The 15,626-nt window shown below is 43.1% G+C and overlaps 1 protein-coding gene across 3 annotated transcripts in view; it reads left to right on the forward strand.

Moving 5' to 3' along the window:
- The first annotated feature begins 632 nt into the window (after positions 1–632).
- KIAA1211L (KIAA1211 like) overlaps positions 633–15,626 on the forward strand; it is a 42,940-nt gene continuing 27,946 nt past the window's right edge. For 2 of the 3 annotated variants that reach the window (XM_005420006.3, XM_031056195.1), the window contains exon 1: positions 6,736–6,838. In XM_005420006.3, the coding sequence (XP_005420063.2) occupies positions 6,801–6,838 (38 nt within the window). In that variant the 5' untranslated portion in view covers positions 6,736–6,800. Of the gene's footprint in view, positions 854–935; positions 1,000–6,735; positions 6,839–15,626 lie in introns of those variants that run through there. The other variant, XM_031056194.1, reaches the window with a different exon arrangement.

Consider the following 15,626-nt stretch of genomic DNA (forward strand, 5'->3'; position numbering starts at 1 on the left):
AACTTAAAATACTTACATGGCCAGAAAATGCAGAGTTCTTGTGTCATCATAAACTTCCCCGATTTGCTGCCTTTCAGTTTTCTATGTTGAGTTTGGCTTTAGATTATTTTTCATAGTGTCGTGTATGGGATAACTTTTTTTTTGTTTTCATATGCTTAATATTCTCTCATTGCATTTGTTAATGTTGAGGCTGTGCACATGGTGGGTGGTTTCTTCTGCTTTATTTAATGACCAGATTTGAAGCAGATCTTATTTTAAGGTTAAAAACTTTCTGGTTTCATTGACATGAAGAGCAGAAAATGTCACCCTCCATTTTTGTGTGTGTGCATCCTATTTTCACAACAGGTACCTTTTTATCATAAAAATATCTCAGCAGCTGTCCCTTTGTCCTGGGTGCTATGCAGTGGCCTTTACAAAGCCAGGAGTAACTTTTGGCATGGCCCTCCCTTTCCAGGAAGGACCCAGCTAAGCTTCCTGAGTAACATCAGCCTCTGCTAAGAATTCAGGTCAGGATCTCCCTGCTTGTTACCTAGCAACTGGGGGATACTGGTGCTTTTTCCTCTGACCGACTCCTTCCGCGTTAGATCCAGGGATCACTTGGGGAAGGATCAGGGCAGTGCTCATAACTCATGCTCTGGGAAGGCAGGGTAGCCCCATGCTGGCTATCTGATGAGGTGTAGGATGTGCTGCCCAAGTCAAACAGAATTGAGACTTTCAGAATTCTCTGCACAAACTTGAAAGTGCCTCTGCTGGTTTTGCTACCACTTAAATGTCTGGCAAGGTGACAGATCCCTTCTGAAACACCAGTAGCCTTTTGTGGTGTGTTGAATCTGACAAACAGGAACCTACGCAGGTAAGCAGCTGAAGAAAGTTTTTGTCTGAGGTACTTGAAGGGTTGTTTTCCTCCAGGTGAAACGTGTTTCTTGGTTACACAGGTGCACAACATTCAGTTCTGGGACTATTGACCTGCCTTTGTACTTATTAAAGTTTCATTGGATGGTAAGTAAAAAAGTTAAGTAGAAAGATGAACTGTCTTCCCTTGTTCTTTGTGGTGTGTGTTTATATATAAATTGCTGAAAGCAACCTTTAAACTTTTCTGGTTAATTTATTGTAGAACTGGCTAATGAAAAATCTTTAAGTGATCAAGAGTTATTGGTTGCCATGCTCTCACTGCAACTCACTGCTGGTAGCATATTTGCAAAATAGAAAGCAGCAAGTCCCTCTGGCTGTGTATTGTTTGCAGAGGCCAGCAATCATTGCCTCTGGTTAGAAACACAATGGAATTTTTTCCCCCTGTGATAGATTACAAGCAGAAACCCTTTGTCAAATGTAAAAATTAGAGTGATGTGCTGTTCTAAGAAAAATACTTACAAACAAAAAAAAGTCTCCCTTGTATTGTAGCTTCTCTTCTCACAAATGGTAGAGATGGTGGGAATCAAACCAGAGTATGTTCATATCTGTTGCTGGTACAGGGCTGGCATGAGAGTTTTCTGAAGGACCACTCTTCAGAGAAAATACAGTTTTTATATTTTGAAAAACATGGAAATTAATGTTTCCAGGTACATACAAGCTGTTTAACTTGCCTTTTTCAGAAGTCTGTAAGCAGCATATTCCATGTCTTCAGAAATATGAATTGATACAGCTCAAATTGACTTGAGCAAAGGCATGCCAAGTGACATCAGCCAAAGAACTGGCTGCACATCTCTGGGGCAGGTGCACTGCAAGTATGTTTATATGGTTTTTGCACAGAAGGTTGTAGTGGTGGATTCTGAATAGGGACATAAAAGATCAGATTATTTTTAAGCAATATATTTTCATTATTTCTAATATGGTGCTGTTTTAATTTGAGTGCTGACTCTAAGGTGTTCAGAAGCTGATTTCTTCAGAGAGACTAAGTGCAGCTTCAATTGATATTTTCCACATTTAGTATTCAGAAAAACAATTCCCAGAGTCTCACGTTGCATACCTGATACAGCAGCTGCTTTTTAGGTGTGCATGTCCAATTTGGTATCCCAGACTTTTTGTCTCTATCATACTTCTGGGAGTGCTCATACATTCACTCCTAGGACTCGCAGGGTGTGTGTCCACATTACAAGAGTGAAAAAATATATACCAGGTCAGTATCTTCATGCAGTTCACCATGTCCTTTATTACAAAAAGCTCTCCCAAGTGTGTAACTTCATACTACTGTCTGATTAGGGGATGTAGGACAGAGTAGGAAAAATATCTGTTTGAGGAGGTGCTTCACATTTCATTTAATTGTTCTGGTCTCTAGGTCAACAACTTTCAGGAGGCAGTTAACAGCAGAAACTTCTTCAGTAGCTTTGATCCAGCTCTCAGTAAAATAGCACCCTCAGAGCACAGTGTGGGACACAAGAGATTAAGTCACCCAGCAGCTCCTGATCTTTTCTCTGTTCGCAAAGCCGGGTAGCATCCTCTTAGTAGTGCTCTTCTGGCAGAGCTAGGAGCTCTGCTAGATATCTCATTCCCTACCCATTGCTGTGACTGACAAATATTTTTAAAATGTTTAAAAAAAGGAGGCCCCTAAGCAAAGAGGATCAGAATTTCTTCAGGCTTGAGCTAGTATATTTGCCAACTGCATGTAAAAGGCTAAATATTTTCCCATTTTATCTACACCAGAGACACTCTGTAGATTCACAGATGGCTGGGCCCTTGCAAATTCAGCCAAGGGAGCGTATGCTGGCACTTCAGGGTTTGAAAAGAAGCTGGAATGGGTCCTGTAGGCTTGTATTGGCAGTCAGCAGCAGCATCTGGGTGGTTGGACCTAGGAAAGAGCCAAGTCTGGAAAGGTTATTGCAAGACTAGCCTTGCATGAACAGTATTTTTTTGACAGTAAATAGCTCAAACATGTACTTGGACTCTTCAGTAGTCAAAAGGAGGCAGGTGAATGTTTTCTCTCTATTTGTCTGTCAACATGTGCAAGCCTAATTAGGAGCTGAGAAGCTTAAACCCAAGAGTTATCTTTGTGTCATTTAGCTATAGAGGCTGCCTGGGACCCAGTGTCTGGGCATCTGGCTGCCGGAAGAGGTGAGCTTGGAGTAGGGCAGGTGCAGGGAAGAGTTAGTAAAATGTCAGGATAATAGAGAGCTTCTCTCTGTGAGGAAATGAGGATGCCATGACTTATTTGGCTTTGCAGATGAAGGCTGAAAGAGGAGATGGACATCTTCTCTAAATACCTGTGGCAAAAGAAAAAGGCTCCTTCAAGGAAAGTATTACATTAGCACAAAAGCAAACAGGTATACACTGGTCATTTAGTCTGGGATTTTCTAACCATCAGAGTTACCAAGTTCTGGAATAGCATTTGAATTTGAATAGTTTTCAAAATAAGACTTTAATCAGCCTGTGGAGGGCTTATATTGAGTGTTTGCTTGCACTGAATGCTCAGGAAATTCGCTCTGATAGTATGTTCCCAAGTTTTATTATGAAACACCTATATGAAGCTCGAAGATATAAATGTATCAAAACGTTCCTCAGGATTTTCTTAAGGAGTTTTCACCACATGACAGAACTGAAAAAGTCCAGGCAATGCATGGAGCTCCTGCAGTGAGAAGGACCTGATAGGTGGGATGCATCTGATAGTGATAGGTCTTGCAAAACCACAGAGCTAAACAGCCTTTGTGAGCAAAATGACTCATCTGACTTTGGACATGCCCAAGGGACCAGCAAAAGGCCAAGAAGTGCTGGGACCCTTCTAAGATGCCGTGAGACTGATTATTTTGGACTTGAGTTTCTGATTTTTTTCTGTAACTAGCTCCATACACATGGAATTTTCACCTACCTCCCTGGGAAAGCAAGCAAAACACAGCAGTTTGAGGCAGGGAGTTCCCTCCCTGGGAGTGATGGGGTGACCCTGGAGGTCTGTGCCATGCCTGAGAGACAAGTTGTTCCTGACTGAAACCACTTTGGTGGTTTCACTCTGCACCACCTGCCTTGGTAGGAATTATTGCAGACCCACAGGAGGTGGGAGAAAAGCCCACACAAGTAGGGTTTTTAAAGCACAGCTTTGCTTTTTGAGCTTTGATTAGGAATACTGCTCTGCCACCCTCTCTCCCAATGGTGTCCCTTTTGCTGCCCATGGGGATATTGTCTGCTTCTCTGTCTCTCTTCCTACATCTAGGCTCTTTCTAGCATATGAATATCAATGGCATTTAATTTATGAATGCTGCAGTACATTTTGTTGTGCTTATTTAAATAAGGCAGAGATCAAGCATTGTACATGTCACATGTAAAGGTGATGGCAGATGAGTGCTCTTTATGTCATGCTGGATTTCTGCTGCACACTTGCATTTATATTTGCCAAATTACAGGCAGGAAATTTTTGAATTAATGACAAATATTTCCCAACAGTAGTTACTTAAGTGCCTGCACATGTTAAATTAACCATAATAATCTTGTCATAGTCATGAATTAATAACCTGCATCTCATTGGGCTTTTGAGAATTGAAGTAAAACATTTGTGGTACATTCAAAGAAGGGAGCCTGGGGATAAGTGGGATGTCTCCAAATGGCTTTACATTTCTGTCCCCACCATCCTATCCCCCTTGCCAAGTAAGCCCCAAAGGCTACACAGGAACCTGAAAATTAGGTTTAGAAGGGCCAGAAAGGAAGAGATCTCCTCTGCAGAGGAGCGTCTCTTTCAGGTGAAGTGATTTACACTTAATCACTCCTGAAATGTCTTCCTCTCTCCATTGCTGAGAGGGAGATGCTGCCAGAGGCAAGTGTGCACACAAGAGATTTCTGACAGAGATCTTAAGCAGTGAGGAGTTTAACAAGGAAGGTGCTTATCATGTCAGAGGGGGATGGAAAGAGCTTCTGTCCCAGTGGCAGAAAGGAGAAGAGGCTGGGGGCAAGTGGGAAAAGGGAGACATTTCTCACAGTGTATTCCCCATCCATCCATGGAACCCCGTCCAGTGGAGACCTGGGGAGCATGATCAAGTTCCCTTTGCCTCCTGTGTTCCACTACCCCACAAGGTGCCAGGGGGATCTGGGCCCTAGGCCAGAGAGGGCACATCAGTCTATGCCATTGGCTCCAGCTGAGCTGGATGTAGGCACAGGCCTGGAGCTGAGCATCACTTCTGCATGACAGGCTTGCTCTGGTCCCTGCTCTGGGAGTAACAGCTTGAAAAACATCAGGAGAAGCATGTAACCTCTCTTGTGAGGAGAGGCTGCAGGAGCTGGACCTCTTTAGTCTAGAGAAGACTGAGAGGGGATCTTATTAATGGATATAAATATCTGAATGGCAGGTGTCAGGAGGATGGTGCCAGACTCTTTCCAGTGGTGCCCAGTGACAGGATGAGAGCAAAGGCTATAAACTAAAACACAAGAAGTTTTACCTCAGCATGAAGAACATCTTTATGTATGAGGATGACAGTACAGTGGAACAGGTTGCCCAGGGAGGCGATGGAATTTCTCTCTCTGGAGACATTCAAAAACCCACGTGGACATGTTCCTATGTCACCTGCTCCAGGTGACCCTACCTTGGCAGGGGGCTTGGGCCAGATGATCTCCAGGGCTCCCTTCCAACCCTAACAATTCTGTGATTCTCTGCTACACTTTCTACTTCCCAGTCCAAGGGAATGAGTGGGCTTGTGCAGGTGGCACACTAGAGACTTGCGTCTGGATTTCTGACAAGGTGGCAGTAAAAACTATTAGGCTGCATTCAGGGTTTTGACTTTCAAAAGTCTGCAAGTCTGAAGCAGCAGCTGGAGGTGATACATACAGAATGGCTCGCCAGAGGTTATATTTGCTGAGATTATTGCTGCAGGGAAGGAGTGAACGAGAAAACAAGAATCTGAGCTAGTGGCAGTTATTTCCATTTGCTCATATCTTTGCTTTGGAGCACAGTGTGGTTTGGAGCATGGACCTGCAAGTAAATGAGATAAGAGCTACAGAAAAACATTTCCTCTCTTTCAAATATAAAGAACAATTATGTCCTGAATAGATAGTAAGTATGAAAAGTTTGCAAGTTCATGTCATGAAGGGAGGAAATGACAAATAATTATGGCTCTTACATTGGTGAAATCCTGATTGTTTTTCTTATAGACTGTGGAGAAGGGTTCCAAACAAAGATGAAAAGACTCAGCCATGATGTTTATTGTGGCACAGAAAGGAACCTTCCAGTCTTTTTGTGTAGGAAATTATTTGGATTATGAAGTCCAGCTTAACTGGACTCCTACCTGAAACCTCTGAGGAAGTAATGTATTACGGTAACCTTGTGTTAAAAATCTCATGCTCTTCCTTCTAAAAGTGATCTGAATGTTACTGGTGCGGAGGAAAGATAAAGGAGCCCGTGGCTCATCTGTCTCCCATCAGGGCTCAAGAAAATAATTATAATTTGAAGGCTGAGAGGGCCTAAATTAGGAGGGGTCAAAAGAGGCTAAATAAGGTCCTTTTCAAAGGAAAGCATGCCACATGTACTACCTCAGAGCAAGCCTCGTACAACAGTTAAACAAGAGGCTGTTCAGCTTTGCATTTGACCTGTGGGGTTTAATGCAACAGGAATGTGGAATGTGTTTACAAGGTAGCAGTTATTGCTGAAATATGTGAATGCTGTTGCCTGGGGAAATTTCAGAGGATTGTGACTGTGCTGACAGTGGCTGTACTTCTTGGACGGACTGTGTGGATGCTGGGGAGGAAACTGCCCCAGAGTCTGCAATCTACAGAGAGAATGCAGGGCATGATGCTCCCCTTCCCCACCTTCAGCTGGATCTCACTCCATTCTTGCTGCTCCTCCGTGCTAGGATGACCCAGGAGTGTGCCCTGGTCCTTGTGCTGGAGACATGGCTTCTTGTTATCCCTGCATCCGAGGGGACTCCAGGTTAGCTGGGCTGGGCTGGAATGAGGTAGAGCTGGGGATTGAGAGCCCCTGATGGCACCTTTCATGAGCAGGTCCTGAAATCAGCCTGCTTATGTTCTGCCTAGTCTCAGCTGGTAGGCTGGTGTATCTCTGCCTGGAAGGACTCAGGCTTCTCCTAGAAATATCTACTTCGTTCTCTTTGCATTTTCCAACTTTCTCTTTTTTTCCCTCTCTATTTTAAATGTCCAGCATTAAGACTATTCTGCACATGGTGATTTCAATAATTCTTTTATCCTTCCAGCATAGGAATTCCCAAGGAAGCTAGTAAAGCCCAGCTCAGCCTCTTTATTTCATTCACTTTCCTTCTTACTTAAGTTTGCCTAATTTTCATCGTACTAATGGCAAAATATTTGGAAGTAGGCATAGGATATAACTATATTCTGTATTCAGTTGAACCCAACATTTTAAAAGATTTGTCATTAACTTTTAAAGAAACTTCATAAAACTGTTGAAATTATGCTGTTGACTATACCACACATTATGGAGCTGTGAAATTTGGGCCAAATTCAGCTCTAGATGTTGTCTGGTTAACTTGGCCCACTGAGTCTCCTTCAGAATAGCAGATAAAGCTGAACAAGGATCTCATTCCAGGTACTGCTAAACACTTTCTGCATCTTAAACTCCCATTAACCTCTGCACTGTACAAGAACATCCTTACATTAGGCTAATTGATGGGGCAGCAGGTGTCAGTGAGCCATGGTTCAGGGCTTGCTGTGCTTACAGGGGAGACTTACTCTTCCTTCACCACAAAGCAAGTGTGTGTGTGTGTGTGCAGGTGAATAGACAATTTATTGTATTCATGGTTCCAAAAAAACAAGCATCAATGAAAGCCCTGTTATATTTCCATGAATTTAAAAGCGCTGAGACCTTATAACACTGTTGGTATTTCTACTCATTCTGAATACCAAAAGACCTGGTATAATTATTTTTGTGAAATAGCTTCAGGAATGTTCCCATCGCTGAGTTCAACAGTAATTGCAATTGCAATATGTAGAATCAAATGTAATTTTGTTCTAACTAAAGAAAGGCCTTTTACTTTATTTTCCCTTTTGCTTTTCAAGGAAAGGCACAGTGAATTTTTAATACTTCACTGACACTTGACTCTGAGTGTTGTTAGCCTACTATTGTAAAAAAGTATGACCTTCTTCAGAACATTATTAGCAAAATATTCTATGTGAACACTCAGTATTATTTAAGTTAAAAATATAGATTGTGCTTCTACCAGTAAAAATGGCTGGTACAGACCTAAAAGTCTGGTAGTATACTGAGCTGCTTGTGCTCATAAATATAGCAGAGGATCTCTGGTAGGCAGCTAGCTAGGGGAGATCTGGTGTCTTTGCATAGAACAGCTATTGCCTTTATTATCCCTAAATGCTGAGGAAGAAGGAGATCCAATGTGGCTTTTTTACTTTAACAGTTCTATTTATAATCATGCCTTCCATGTTGGTGGAATAAATCTCCTGGCCCCTCTATTAAATCACAAAACCGAAAAGACTGAAAACAAGAAAGAAGGATTAATGCATAGGAATAAGACATTTCACATGAGTTTGCTTTATTCTTTTGCCCATGCAGACTCCTCCCCCCGCCCCCCTTCCTGTAATTCTTTTATATGGTTGCTTTGCTTTGGTTTTGGTTTGTTGGGGTTTTTGGTTTGTTTAAAGAAAGCATGCAAGTCAAACTAAGGCTTTTCCCATGAACAAGTGTGGGCTTGTGAAGGTTTATACCCTCAAGTTACTGGGTTCTATAAGGGAAGGAAGTTCCCTTCACCCTTCTGGAACACCTTATTCCCTGCACTATCCAGGACAGCAGACTGGGCAGTCCTAGTAAGGCCTTCTGGCTACTTTTTTTGTGTGTTCTGCTGCAATGCACTGTATTAAAAAATAAAAATCTCATTCCTCACAAACTGCTCGGGAGGAAAGTTTATTTTATGAAGTGTTTCTCAGCTCTCTCAAAAATGCTGAGAGAAGGACGGACTATTAATTCTTGGGAGGGAAAAAAAAGGTAGAAAATGAAGGTTTTTACCTCTCCCTCCCATCCCTTGGAAATGTACTGTGCTTGTAATAGAGAAAGGAATGTGCCCTTGGCAGGGGCATGGCAGAAGGGCTGATGAGGATCTGATGAGAATCTGCACAGCCTTTGGGATAGCAGGGGCAGATGCATCAGAGGGTAATTTGGACTGGTTAGGCAAAGGAAAATACACACTGCCCAACAGCAGTGGAAGACTGAAAACAACTGAATGCCCAGAAAACCCTTCAAGGACTGGGAAGAGTTCTCTGTTGTAGCCCCTAAAATCTCACCTGTGGTTCATGGCAGGTCTTGCTGTTTGCACAAAGGCTCAGGCTTGAAGCCCATGCAGCAAACTCTGTCCTATCTCCCCTGTCCAGTCTTCCTTCTAGCAAGTGTTTTATTACATGACATCCCTTGATGTCATGTCTCTTCTCAGTGATTACAGGAAAGTTTACATCGTATGCAACAGGAATTTGAGGGATAAATGCAAGAACTGCAAAGGCAAGGGCTGATGCAAAGGGGCAGCAGTGTGCCTATAGTTACACATTGCTGCTCCTTGTGCCACAGCTTGGTATTCTTCCACCTCCACCTGTGCTGAGCAAACTCTGTTGCAAAGAACAGCATTGGAAGAGATATGTGCTGGTGCAACTGACTTTTATTAGTTATTTCTGAGAGAAAAGGCAAATCACTCACAGCCAGCTCTATTCATTATGACAGTGAGTGGGAGGAGGATTAGAGGATCCTGAACTGGCAGAGTTTTAAAAGAGAAGGACATTGACTTATGTTCAGGATGTGTGTTGTCACCTGGATGCTGGCCTAGGACTCATGCAGCCATGGAGAGGATGCTGGCAGCAAAGACACTTGAGCCAGCCTTGCTCTGAGCACAAGGAGTGGCTCGTAGGCTCCCACCACACAATGTGCTCGTGCAATATGCAAATTGTCTTTTAACGTAAGAGCACACTGCACACATTGCATTAGCTGGAGATAAATGTTAGCCGCAAGCAAGGAAACAAAGCCTTTTATTAGCCAATAATGCAGATAAGAAAAGATGGGTAAAGTGTACCAGCTTCAGTGAGAGACAGATGAAAATGGATAGCAAACTACCATTTAGACAGCCAACCATTTGTGCAAATACCACATTTTTGTTGGTGTTCTCATGGACATCAGTGTAAAGTGCTAACAGCAAAGAACACAAGAAGAAGTCATAGACTTAGCAAAGCATTACTTTTTGTTTACTGACACACACCATTTGAACAAAATGGAAGGAAATGATTGTCTGCCAAATTTTGAAAACAAAAGGCAAAATTGTATACAAAAAATGAAAGGGTGTTTTTTTTCCTGGTTTGGCATGAAGTTTATTTTTGATATTTTATTTAGACTTGGTAGTAAAAACCAGTGCAGAAAATGTCTTCTTTTCTCAGAAAACGTCTTCTCTGAGTTAAATTATTTTTAATAATTCACAAATGATGAGGACACAGCTAGAATATATACTGTGGAAGTGCTGACATATTGTAGAAAGGCAGAATGACCATTCAGTCCCCATGCTGGCGTTCTGGATAAAGCTGCTAGGATGGCTGTGTGTATATAAGCATGCACTCAGGTGAATTTATTCCCTTGATTTAAAAATTGGAAGCCAAATAAAAAATGAAAAGTGGAACTCCTTTGGCCTAATGAGAGGTCTGAAGCGGGAAAATGTATGGCTTTGGAAATAGTGTTAGTTGTTATGAAATTCTCCTGTCCTTTTTATGAGCTTTTTGGATGTGTTTATACAGACTAATGAGATTCCCAGAGACCTGCTCCTCACTCATGTGGACACTCCTAATACCTGGGCTCATATGTGCTGTGCTAGCTCAGGGGGAGCACTTCACTATGCTTTTTAGACCTCCTCTTGCAAGTGATTCATCTTAGAAAGAAAAGTTCAAGATGATGGCTGCCCTTTGGAAATGACTTTATAATTGGACATACTGTGGGAGATTTAGTTTTGGCTAGGCTCTGAGCCCGACAGACTGCTTGAGCCTGGGGTTCTGGGCTGATGTGTGCTGTGTGGGACCTAAAGCCAGCATTGATATGGTGACCCTGGGGTAGGTCGCCTGAATGAGGCACGAACCGGCCGAGGTCAGAAATGGAGTTTGGGTCGAGCTCCTTTCATAAAACTGTTCTTGCAGCTAGTTCACCTTATTTCTGTGATGAGGTTCTCCTGAAAAACAGGAGACAAATAGTCCTGCCTGATGTGATGAATCCCAGAGTATTTGAAAACATTCTTCTATCTACCTATACAGGCCGGCTGGTAATGCCTGTGCCAGAAATTGTTAGTTATCTGACAGCAGCAAGTTTCCTTCAGATGTGGCCCGTAGTGGATGAGTGCATGGAAGTGCTTGAGGGAAACCCAACAGTTCTGTGTCAGAAGATGAATCATGGCAGTGACCATCAGTACCCAAGCAGTAGTAGCTACAATGACCTTATTGAAACCTTTGAACTTGGCTCTGGAGGACAGACAGAATTCCACAAAGTGCAGGAACTAAGAGACGGCGAAAATGAAGAAGAGAGCTCTAAAGATGAACTGTCGTGTCAGCTGACAGAACATGAGTACCTTCCCAGTAATTCTTCAACAGAACATGATAGACTTTGCACTGGAATGACCAGTCAGGATGGGGAAGAGGGAACTAGCTCATGTATGGAAGAATTTTTCGGTGAAAGGGCAGATGGGAATTTAAGAGCTTACAGACAGGATCTTATGATGGCAGCAGGCTATGGTGAAAGCATTGATATGGCTGCTGGGATTAAAGAAGAAAAGTCTCTCACTGGATTCTCCCATGCCGATAAGCTCTATCTTTGTCAGTGTGGAAAAAGCTTTACTTACAAAAGTCAGAGAGATCGGCATATGAGTATGCACCGTGGTCTTCGACCTTATGGGTGTGGTGTCTGTGATAAGAAATTCAAAATGAAACACCATCTTGTAGGCCATATGAAAATTCATATGCGCAGAAAACCGTGTAAGTGTAACATCTGTGGGAAAAGATTTATGTGGTGGGACAGTTTTCGTTGGCATGTGACCTCTTGTACCAAATCCTATCAGCTTCTAAAGGTGAGCAGAGTACTACTGAGGTAAACTTCTGAATCTTGGTAACAGCTCCACAGAATACCGACCACATGGTCTCAGTGTCCTTTTAAGCTCGGGAGGAGGGGCAGGTGAAGGGGTAGGTATGCCACCCACCAGGTAGGAAGCGGGGAAGGCTCAGGGGACAAATGACACTTGGCTAGGCCAATGACCCCAGGGCTGAGGGGCATCTTTTGAACTTCACCAATCACACGACGCCCTCGCTGGAATGTTAAGCTTGACGGACATCACCCAGCAAGGGGCAGGGGGAGGGGAAGGGAGAAGGTATTGGCACACCTGGGAGGGACTGGGATAGCTGAAAGAGGAAATTGCATCACACTGCAACAAGGCTCAAGCCTTGTCGGTTGGGAGCACTGAAAGTTGTTTGAGAGTGTGAAAGGAGGGGACAATGATCTCTGTTAGCAGCAGGAGGTCTGAGCAGAGAGGTGTGATGACCAGCAGAGTTTCTTGGGCTGCGTGAATACCTGCCTGCTGTCCTACACTTCCTTCTGCCACACCCTGCGCAATGTTTTCAGCACAAGATCTCCCCTGGCTGCAGAGACAAAGCTTTGTGTGGGAGCAGGAGATCACAACATGCTTTTGAACCTGTGCTATGCTGAGCCATGACACCCTGGGGCAGTGTCCAGGTGGTGCCCTTGCTGATGCACATGCCAGAGAGCTGGAGTGCTTCCAGGGTTGTGAAAGCACTGCTGATGTGCCTGGGGTAGCAGAGGACCATGGCAGGCACTCTGGGCTTGCTCCCTGTCGAAACTGTGACCTGTCCCGTTTCTGCAGTCCAAGTGATAGGAGAAGAGGCTATGTGGCTCTGGATGGTGCCTTCATTTCAGGTCTGAGTCCTCAGAGGGAGGGAGGACGAGAAAAGGCTGCCTCAGTCTTTGCTCCTGGCACTTAGGATGGTTTTGGGTTGGTTACTTTCTGAGCTAGAGGAGTACCTCTGAGTATTTGGGTTTTCTTTATATCCCCAGAATCCCTGCTCTACTTTCTTCTTTCCCCACCCCCCCAAATCTTCAAGGTTGTGTAATTCCAGTGAGAATGTAAGTGTATATTCTGATGTTCTGAGAAAAGGGCAGCTCTTAGTCTCATGTGAAATAATTTCCCTCAAATTCAGATTTTTTAACTCCTCGTGTTTCTACTAGAAAAGGGATATTCTTATACAAAAGAAAAATGAAAGGTGTAAATTGCTGTTGGTTTTTGGATACACACTTTTGAGAGTACTGGCATTTGGAAGGGATAAAAAGGGAAATAAAAACTTGTGCTGCTATATTCCATCTCTATTCGCTACAGTGGCGTAGTCTCAGATGTATTTCTTGTATCTCAGCTTATCTAGAAAGGACCTAGGAAGGATGAAGGAAAGTAAAAAAAGGCTCTGCTGGGAAAAGTCCAATATAGCAAAGATACTGTTATAAACAGGTAATATTTAGCAATTTGTCATCAGACATTATATTTGGCTTATAAAAACTCATAATAAATTGATAAACCAAGTATCTCTAGTATTCCACCGTGAAAAGAACCACACATACAATGTGGAAAAAGAAAAAGGAAAAGAGTGTGACTGCCAGTGGTGTGGTAAATCTTGCCCTTGTTAACAAGGGAGAACCAGTGCAGCTTGCTTATTTAGGGTGAAAATCCTGCTGAGTTTTCAGATCACAGGATGATTTAATTAAGTGATGGACTTCAGTAAATTCTTGGGAAAACTGGAAATGAGAAAGCTCAGCAGCCGAGCCTCTAGATCCAAGCATAAATGCACAATGAATGCCATCCATCCCAGTGGGTGCCAAATTCAAAGCTGCTCGATTTTGTCAGTATTTCTCTGCACAGCTCTTAAGCTTGTAGACCATCATAGATTTTAAACAAAGCTTAAAGGGTGAAAAACCTTGGCTCCAGAGCAAAAACTGCAATCTCTGTTTACATCAGGGAAATGACAAGCAGTTACAGTCATATCAAGGGTAAACTCTGGATTTTTTTGTTTCTCTTCTTAAGTATCATGTTTTATCAAATCTTTCCTATGATGATGTATTAATACTGGAGGGCTTGTTGCAGGTGTTGAGGAAAAGGCTTGAAAGCTTGAAAATCTGCCTAAAGATACCGTTAAAATACATTATACTGAAAGAAAAAAGGGAAGATATAGATAGTATGGTTCTCTGAGTTTATATATTTGGGAAAAAAATAGGATTATCTCCTGGTGGTGGAAACCAGTGTTTTCACCAAAGGAAGCATTTAAAAGGAAGCCCAGCTTCCCCTATGTTAATAAAAACAACACAGTAAATTTTAAGGTAGAAATGAATGTGATTGCCTACAGCTAGGTTTGGTGAGACACTAAGGCAGGCAGTGCTTGGCTTGCAGAGGGATCACAAAGGGATCTCTGGCAGCTGCTGGATGCTCAGCAAGGACCAGTATTGCTTCACACTGTCTTGGGATATTGCTCCAACGCAAGCAATCAGTTGGCAAAGTACTCAAGTAAGTGGCTAAGTGTCAGCTTCAGTGTTTGCTCAAAACCAGGGTTTTGAGCAGGGTTGTGAGTTCCTGCAGTCTTCTCTGCTGCCTGCTGATTCCCCCATACCCTGTGCCCTTCTCAGTTAAGGAAGCATGTGTCCATTCATCCCTTGATGCAAACAAACAAATCTCCCTTTGGTAACAGAAGGCACAAAACTCTCCCTGCATCCTCAGTATGGGGCGGGTGGCTGCACCTCGCTGCCCTTGTCATGGTGTATGTTTGCACAACATAGTGACTGCTGCAAGGGCTGCTCTCACGTCCTCGTCTGTGTCAGCCACCACTGGCCTGGGACAGTCACGCCCAACCCTGGGTTCAGGCTGGAAACTTGTCTTTTGAACTGAAAACCAAATCCTTATAATGGCATGATGAATTGAGAGGCAGTTTTTATTAAATGCCTTGCAGTCACCCCACTGAAAACCCAGTACTGCTTACCCAACCCAAACTTACAGGATTTATTTACCATAATTTGCAATAACCATTTCCTTTCTGAGGGTAAAGGAGTCTCTGGGCTCCTGCACAGGATGCTGAGGCCACTGGTATTTGTGCCTGGTGTCTCCAGCACTCAGGTGCCTCTGACCCACACCTTGGGTTGTTTTCTACCTCATTCCAGAGTTATCTCACCTGCACAACCTTCCTCCCTGAACACAGCCCAGGTCTCTTGGGCAGCTCTCCCACAGCAAAGCAGCCAGGTTTTTCCCCAGGTGACACTGAGCTGTCTAGAGATGACTCTGGCAGCAGTGGTGGGACCTGGGTGTTATGGAAATTACACATGCCAACCATAATAACTGGGTTCAATTAGGCTTCTGCTCAATCAATAAGCTGAAAGACAGATTCCTCTGTAAACGTATTTTAAAAGTACTTTTTATTAATAGCATTACAACCTGAGTTGGGCATCTCTCAAGAAGGTCCTTAAACAAAGAAATCCCTGGATAAAGCAGTACATGGAAAAATAGTATCTTTAAACCAAAATTTGTGTGTTTTTCTGGCAAGTAACAAATAATTTACATATTGGACAAATTTAGAACCCCCAGGTAATATAATATCTTTCTGATTTTCTCTTTGTCACTCTGACATGTGATCCTTAAAATAGTTGCAGATATCAGAGGCATCTGGGTCCACAAATACACTTG

Source organism: Geospiza fortis, unplaced genomic scaffold (assembly GCF_000277835.1).
Source record: "Geospiza fortis unplaced genomic scaffold, GeoFor_1.0 scaffold192, whole genome shotgun sequence".
In the NCBI taxonomy this organism is placed as follows: Eukaryota; Metazoa; Chordata; class Aves; order Passeriformes; family Thraupidae; genus Geospiza; species Geospiza fortis.